This window comes from Heterodontus francisci, chromosome 29, assembly GCF_036365525.1.
Source record: "Heterodontus francisci isolate sHetFra1 chromosome 29, sHetFra1.hap1, whole genome shotgun sequence".
Lineage (NCBI taxonomy): Eukaryota > Metazoa > Chordata > Chondrichthyes > Heterodontiformes > Heterodontidae > Heterodontus > Heterodontus francisci.
The window spans coordinates 53253674-53262573 of NC_090399.1; the positions used below are offsets into that span (position 1 = coordinate 53253674).

The 8900-nt window shown below is 43.5% G+C and overlaps 1 protein-coding gene across 1 annotated transcript; it reads left to right on the forward strand.

The window, feature by feature from the left end:
* Positions 1 to 1785: 1785 nt before the first annotated feature.
* LOC137345845 (up-regulator of cell proliferation-like) lies at positions 1786 to 8634 on the forward strand. Its single transcript, XM_068009094.1, has 2 exons — positions 1786 to 1837; positions 3899 to 8634. The coding sequence occupies exons 1-2, from the start codon at positions 1786 to 1788 to the stop codon at positions 8632 to 8634; spliced, it is 4788 nt and encodes a 1595-aa protein (XP_067865195.1).
* Positions 8635 to 8900: the final 266 nt, after the last annotated feature.

The window sequence follows — 8900 nt, forward strand, 5'->3', positions numbered from 1 at the left end:
GCAGGGTTACTGGGGGAAGATAGGGGAATGGAACTGAGGGAGTTGCTCTTTCAGAGAACCAGTGAGGACACGATGGGCCAAATGGCCTCCTTCTGTGCTGTAACGAATCTGTGACTTTTTTCATTTGCAAGTTGTGCGTGACCATCTTGGGGGCAGGCGGGAGAGTAGAATAAAGACCACAATCAGATGAGCCATGATCTTATTAACTGGCAGAGCAGGCTCGATGGGCTGAATGGCCTACTCCTGCCACTATTTCTTACATTCTTATGTTTTCCCACTCTCTCCACTGATGCTGGCATACGTGGTGAGTATTGCCAGCATTTTCAGTTTTTATTTCAGATTTACAGCATCTGCAGTATTTTGCTTTTATGTAAAAATACTGAACTGGGCTAACTTCAGTGAGGTGAAAAGGTCCAGATAGTTTGGAATCAAAAATTGGTTGGCAAAATGTAATTGAACAATGAGAGGCCTTCAAAGCAGAAATGGTTCAGGTACAGAGCAGACAAATTCTTATGAAGAGGAAAGGAAGGGCATCCAAAGCTAGAGCTCTCTGGAGATCTAAAGATATAGAGGTTAAAATGAATTAGAAAAAGGAAACTTATGACTAATGTAAGGTTCATAATACAGTCAAGAACCAAACTTAATGTAGAGACTACAGAGTAGATTTAAAAAGTGAATCAGCAGTTCAAAGAGAGAGTATTAAAATAGATTAGCAGCTTCGCTGAAAGGGAACCAAAAAGTCTTTTATAAACACATTAACAATGAAAGTTTAGTCAGAGGATGGGTGGGCTGATTTGGGACCAAAAAGGAGATCTTCTTATGGAGGCAGAGAGCAGGGCTGAGGTTCTATATGAATCCTTTGTATCTGTCTTCATTGGAGAAGAGGATGCTGTCAATGTAGCAATAAAGGAGGAGGCAGTAGTGATATTTGATAGGATCAAAATAGATAAAGAGGATGTACTAAAGAGGTCGGAAGTCCTCAAAGTAGGAAAGTCACCAGGTCTGGATAAGATTCATCCAAGGGAAGTAAGGATGGAAATTGTAGAGGCTACAATCTTTCAATTCTCCTTAAATATGGGGATGATGCCAGAGGATTGGAGAGTTGAAAATGTAACATCTGTGTTTAAAGAAGAGGAAAGGGATAAACACAACAACTAGAGGCCAGTCAGTCTAATGTCAGTGGTGGAAAAACTTATAAAGACAATAATCTGGGGCAAAATTAATTGGCATTTGGAAAAGTATGGGCTAATAAATGAAAGCCAGCATGGATTTATTAAAAGCAAATTGTGCTCACTAACTTGCTCAAGTTCATTGATGAAGTAATGGAGAAGGTTGATGTAAGTAGTGTGATTGATGTAGTGCATGTGGATTTTTCATAAGGAGCCACAAAGTACCATAGGAGAGATGGTGGAGTATAGGGGCAATGTTGATGCACAAGGGAGATGGTAGTGCAGTGGTAATGTTCCTGGCCTAATAATTTAGAGGCCTGGAGTAATGTCCTGTAGACATTGGTTCAAATCTCACCACAGCAGCTGGTGTAATTTAAATTCAATTAATTAAAAAGAAAAATGTAGAATTAAAAGCTAGTCTCAGAAATAGTGCCATGAAACTACCATTGATTATTGTAAAGAAAAAATCTGTTTCACGAATGCCTTTCAGGGAAATAAATCTGCTGTCCTTACCTAGTCTGGCCTACATGTGACTCTAGACCCACAGCAATGTGGTTGAATCTTAACTGCCTCTGAAATGGCCAAACAGGTCCCTGAGGTGTCAGGACAATTAGGGATGGCAACAAATCTGGGACAGACACAACAGGCTGAATGGCCTGCTCTGCGGTGTAATTTTTCTATGGTTCTACTGCACAATAGGCTTGTCAGCAATATTAACGCCTATGGGATTAAAGGGATAGTGACAGAGTGGACAGAAAACAGATAGTAGTGATGAAAATTAGTTTGTCGACTGGAGGGAAGTACTCTTTTATTCATTTCATGTGATGTGGGTATCACTGGCAAGGCCAGCATTTATTGCCCATCCCTAATTGCCCTTGAGAAGGTGGCAGTGAACTGCCTTCTTGAACCGCTGCAGTCCGTGTGGGGTAGGTACACCCACAGTGCTGTTAGGAAGGGAGTCCAGGATTTTGACCCAGTGACAGTGAAGGAACGGCGATATAGTTTCAAGTCAGGATGGTGTGTGGCTTGGAGGGGAACTTGCAGGTGGTGGTGTTCCCAAGCATCTGCAGCCCTTCTCCTTCTAGTTGGTAGAGGTCGCGGGTTTGGAAGGTGCTGTCTAAGGAGCCTTGGTGAGTTGCTGCAGTGCATCTTGTAGATGGTACACACTGCTGCCACTGTGTGTCAGGGGTGGAGAAAGTGAATGTTTGTGTACGGGGTAAAAATCAAGCGGGCTGCTTTGTCCTGGATCATGTCAACCTTCTTGAGTGTTGTTGGAGCTGCACCCATCCAGGCAAGTGGAGAATATTCCATCACACTCCTGACTTGTGCCTTGGAGATGGTGGACAGGCTTTGGGGAGTCAGGAGGTGAGTTATTCACTGCAGGATTCCTAGCCTCTGACCTGCTCTTGTAGCCACTGTATTTATATAGCTACTCCAGTTCATTTTCTGGTCAATGCTAACCCCCCCCAGGATGTTGCTGGTGGAGGATTCAGCAATCGTAATGACAGTGAATGTCAAGGGGAGATGGTTAGATTATCTCTCGTTGGAGATGGTCATTGCCTGGCACTTGTGTGGCATGAATGTTACTTGCCACTTATCAGCCCAAGCCTGGATATTGTCCAGGTCTTGCTGCATTTCTACATGGACTGCTTCAGTATCTGAGGAGTCATGAATGGTGCTGAACATTGTGCAATCATCAGCGAACATCCCCACTTCTGACCTTATGATTGAAGGAAGGTCATTGATGAAGCAGCTGAAGATGGTTGGGCCTAGGACACTACCCTGAGGAACTCCTGCAGTAATGACCTGGAGCTCAGATGATTGACCTCCAACAACCACAACCATCTTCCCTTGCGCTAGGTATGACTCCAACCAGCGGAGAGCTTCCCCCGATTCTCATTGTCTCCAGTTTTGCTAGGGCTCCTTGATACCATACTCAATCAAATGCTGCCTTGATGTCAAGGGCAGTCACTCTCACCTCACCTCTTGAGTTCAGCTCTTTTGTCCATATTTGAACCAATGCTGTGATGAGGTTAGGAGCTGAGTGGCCCTGGCGGAACCGAAACTGAACATCAGTGATGAGATTATTGCGAAGCAAGTGCCACTTGACAGCACTGTCGATGATACGTTCCATCACTTTACTGATGATCGAGAGTAGACTGATGGGGTGGTAATTGGCTGGGCAATTTCCCACATTGCCGGGTAAATGCCAGTGTTGTAGTTGTAGTGGAACAGTTTGGCTAGGGACACGGCAAGTTCTGGAGCACAGCTACATTCTGTAAAGGGAATTGGGTAGTTTACCCTCCCTTCACCGCCACCCCTCCCCCACCCACCCCTCACTGTTCCCAATGTGGTACTGAGGAGAGTGCGGGGATTGAAGGGGCTGGAATTGGGTAGTTTTCCCTCCCTTTACCCCTCACTTTCCCAGTGTGGTACAGAGGGGAATGTAATGGATGTGTGAGAATCTCCAGTTCTTAGAGCCTGGAAGCTGGAAATCTGGGATCAAGGAAGGGCCGGAGATCAGGGTCAGGGATTGGGGAGATGGGGATTCAGAGGTCTATGCACCAAGGGGGAGATCGAGTCTTGGGGATCTCGGGTTGGGGAGAATAACTGAAACGTTCCAAGCCTGGAATACGGGAATGTCCCACAGTAAAGGTCAGAGATGTCACGTCATTGTGTAACAAGTAGTTAAAAATGGATTGTAATTAAATCTTCTTATTCTCATCCAGGTAATGATAATGCAGAATTCTTAACCGAACTGGGGTTAGAAAACAAGAAGTTGTCCCTGAGCGATGTCCTTAGCATAAACACTGAAACACTTCAAAATAAATCACCCGATTCACCTCAGGATATTCCAGGATATTTTCTCCGAAATTTAATGACGGTCAATGCAGAGGCAAGAAACTTGAAATACAAACCAACTGACACACAAAATCAGTCAGAATCAGATGAGTCAGAAAGCTCTGAAGGTTTATACCATCCCTTGGATATCATTGTGTCTATTTTCCTTTGTGCTGACCCATTCCTCCAGCAGGAGCTGATGTTGAAGATGTCTCTGTGCCAGTTTGCATTGCCTCTATTACTGCCTGTTGGTAACAAGGGCTGCACCTTCCTACTGTGGGCCCTGCGCTCCATCGTCAAGAAATGGCGCCCACTTTCACTCCGAGAAAATGCAGGCTTTAAGGAAACAAAAATGGTGACCGCCAGCATTCCGACCTTTTCCTTTATTAGACTCGGTTCCTGTTCCATCTCTAAATCTATGATTCTAAATGAAGTCCTCAGTCCCTCCCAGCAACATCACAACTTCTTCATCCATCACCAAATGGAGTGTGGAAATCTACCTCGCAAGATTTCTGCTGGTCTTGTCGAGTTGTGCTGGTACCTGCCCAGTGGGAGTGAGGAACTGGATCTTTTCCCAGAACCAATAACTATATTAAACCTTCGAGGTGATGCTAAAGAGTTCCACACACAGCTTCAATTTCTGGTAAATGTCTCTTCAGCTGTTTTTATTTTTATTGATAATATTGACAGCAGTTTAAGCAAGAGGCTGAAGTCCCTCGGCCAGTCTCCAGCGAGTACATTCATAGTGTTTACTGGGAACAGTGTGAGCGGTGAGACTATAGAACACTTAAAGGATTTCATTAATTCCTCAGGGTTTAAGGAGAATCAAATCTTATCACGAGGAACAAGAAGCAATGCAGAGTTTACTGAGACGCTGCAATCCACATTGAAAAAAACCCTGGAAATAATCCAACAACAGAAGACTGGTCAGGACACCAAGAGTTTGGAGGAACTGGCAGTAACTGCAAGAGACATAGGAATTGTAATAGATGAGGATGACAAGCTGTGTTCACAAGGCAAAGCAAGGTCTGAAAACATTTATAATTCTATTAAAAGAGAGGCCATTAGTCAATACAAATCAGAAAATATGTCTTTTCAGCGTTTCACTTGGCAACAGGTTTCCAAAATAGAAAAACAACAATGTCGTCCAAAACAGGGAGATGAAAAGTCGATACAAACATATTGTAATGAACTTGAGGAAAAGAAGAGAAAACTGCGAAATGAGCAACGAGAGAAAGGTATATCAGCTGATATGAAAACATTCATTACAGCCCTGACAGACAGGAAGGAGAGGGAATATTTCCTGAAATGGATGAAATTCGGGTTAGATTCCAGATCGAGAGAGACTCTCTCTGGTTTACGTGAAGATTACAAATCTCTGTATCAGAAATCACAGGAAGAGGCAAAGAAGCAGAAAGACTCGACAACCAACAAGCGGTTACAGGAATTAGACCAACAGATAACTGCCAGCTCCCTCGGACTCGAACATTTCATGCGAGAAATCGGGCTGATCTATGAAACGTTGATAAACCAGAATAATTGTGATGAGGAAGAGAAATCCATTGTACAAAAGTTACCCCACATTGCTGCTGATTTGATGTTGGATGCGTTCCCTCTGGAGCTCATTGATGGACATGTTTCCAACATCCCTTTACAGTGGATCACTGATGTACTGGAGGCAGTTGAACAGAGGATTGGCAGAGAGACCCGTGTGTTTGTACTGACAGTGCTGGGTCTGCTGAGCACAGGCAAGTCCACTCTTCTCAACACCATGTTTGGTTTACAGTTTGCTGTGAGCAGTGGTCGGTGTACTCGTGGGGCCTTCATGCAGCTCATTAAGATTACAGGGGATCTGCAGACTGAGCTGGGCTGTGGGTACATCATGGTGATCGACACTGAGGGGCTGAAAGCACCAGAACTATCAAACATTGAGAACAGCTCTGAACATGACAATGAGCTCGCCACCCTGGTGATCGGGTTAAGTGATGTAACATTAGTAAATATAGCCATGGAAAACTCCACAGAGATGAAGGATGTGCTGCAGATAGCAGTCCATGCATTTATACGAATGAGAGAAGTGGGGAAAAGGCCAGTTTGTTACTTTGTTCACCAGAATGTGAGTGATGTGTCTGCTCATGATCAGAATATCGCAGGCCGCAAACATCTGCTGGAACAGCTGGATGTGATGACACGAACAGCGGCTAAAATGGAAAAACAAGATGGACAGTTCACCAAGTTCTCGGATGTGTTGGAGTACAACGCGATGGAGAATAACTGGAATATTCCAGGCCTGTGGCACGGGAATCTTCCCATGGCAGCTGTTAATACCGGCTACAGTCACAAGGTGTTTGAGCTGAAAAAAAGGATTTTTGAGAATCTGAAAGAGAAGCAAATTAAAGGGAGAACATCAACCATCTCTGAGTTTATCCAGTGGACTAAATCCCTGTGGAACGCAGTGAAATATGAAAATTTCATCTTCAGTTTCCGGAACAGTTTGGTAGCTGAAGCTTACAAGGATCTTTCTGTCGAATACACTGAGCTGGAGTGGGAACTGAGGAAAGAGATACATTCCTTCCTGGAAAAGGCACAGAACAGAATTTTTAATACCAAACAGGATCCAGAAAGTGTAGCTCAAAGTTTGAGAAATACAGCCCATTCTCTTCTCAATGAAAAGAAAGAAAAAGCTCTCCAACAATTGGAGGACTATTTTTCCACCAGCAATAACTCAAACCTTGTTGAAAAATACAGGGAGGATTTTGTCTACAGCATCGACTCTCTGATCATTGAACGTGGAATGTATGTGGACAGGAAGTGTGATGAAGCAGTGCAGAGGAGGAGAGCTATGCAGGAACTGAATGATATTAAGGCCAAGTATCAGAGTCAGATTGAAGACCAGGTTAATAAACATCTGCAACAGTGTAGGCAGGAGAATAGGAAAATGGATGAAACACAACTGGAGAATGCATTTGAGGATATGTGGAAGAAAACAATTTCAACATTTAAATATTCTCCACCACAGAGAGCCGATATTATGAAGGACATGGAAAGGAGTCTCATCCAGAATATGCCAGCGGCCACAAAGCTCCTCAACCAGCAACTTAGTAAGAAAACCCTGCGTGACCTGAGTGACTTGGAGTTATCTATCAATAAAGACCATCTGAGCATACCTAAGCATTTTACCGATCGATCCACAAACCGAAAAGACAAAGTAATTGAAAGAGCCCAGCAGCTGGTAGATCAGTGGGCGAGTGAGTGTAAACAGTTTGTGAAGCAGACCGCAGACCGGGAGCAGGATTATGATTCTAACCATTACAGAGAACTCCTGAAAGTAATAGATGATAAAATCCAGAAACACCAGGACCAGACATTCACTTTTAATGAACGTTTCAGGGCAGATTTTAAGCTTCACATTTGTGGATTTGCAGTTACAAAATATGAAGAAATGCATGAGAGGTTCAGGAAGAGAAATGATCCCCTGGAACAGTTAGACAAGGAGAAAGCTGCCTACTGTCAAAGCTTTAAGGATATTTACCAGGAGAAAGATCAAACCAAACAGAGAGCAGAACTGTTCTGTAAAAATTGCCTGATCCCGGCCATAATCCAAGCTGTTGATAATAAACTGGGATTGGAAATTGTGCAGCACATGAGATACCACTGCAAAGGTGGGAAATTCTTATACCGGAAAAACTTCCAAGTGGCTTTGATGCTCCATTTGAAGGAGGTAGACAGTTTTGATGAGTATTATCAATATATAAAACACAGCTTGTCATTGGAAAAAGATTGGCTTGAGGAACAAGTTATACAACACTGTGCAGCCACACATGATAAACAAGTTCCTCTGCTGTGCACTCTCACACTGGATATTCTGCAGGGGATTATCAGTCGGGTGAGGGAAGCTCTCAAGGATATAACACCTCCAGATAATGAGAATTCAGTGGTCGGTTTTATTCAGGCAGTTAAAGAGAAACTGGGTGATGAGATACAGATTCCACAGGAGACATTGGGAACAGTTACTTTTCAGTCTGAAAAGATTAACCCACAGAACTTTAAACAAGAAATTGAAAGTTTTATCAGTAAAAATGATCTGACTGAAAGGGTTAAAGATTGGGGTAAGGATATTGCTTGGAAAATCACTGCTCTCCCCATAGATCCATCCAGTGAATTGTACACAATGTTAGGTGGCTGTGGGGAGCAGTGTCCCTTCTGTGGAGTCCTGTGTGATTGTACAAACAGGGAGCACTCACAGCACAGTGCTGAATATCACCAGAGCAGAGGGCTCAGTGGATGCAGAAACATTAATACTGAGAAACTAATATCAGAGAATTGTACAATGGGTGTTGCTGGTGATGTCTCTTTCAGGAATAAAGACACCGACGGGAAACAGATTTCTTACAAGAACTACAGAACTGTCAATGAGCGGTACAGTCGCTGGAATATTCTTGCTGATACCAGCTTTGAAACTTCAGCCTATTGGAAATGGGTTTTCTACAAATACAACACACAGTTCGCTGATACATATTCAGCAAAACCAGCAGATGACATTTCCAGTTGGAATTTACCCTGGGATAGGGTTGAAAAAGACATTGAAGATAAATACAATGTGAAGATTAGTGAGTTTGCTTAACCTATTAGTTTCAAGGATGGGAATCACAGAAGTTCTCTCCTCCCTCTCTTCCCTCACTACGAGCATCTGCCCACGAGGCTCTACCAGCCCTACCTCACCCTTTCACTCTGAGGACTTAACTACTGGGCTCAGCTGGTGTTCAGACTGATTTTCCTCAGGTCACTCCTTGTTCTTCCAGCTAGGTTATGGTTTGGGAGTGGAAAAGGCTCTGAGGAATTTTCCAGCCTATTTAATAGATTTGAAGGAGTTTCTCTAACAGTGACCTT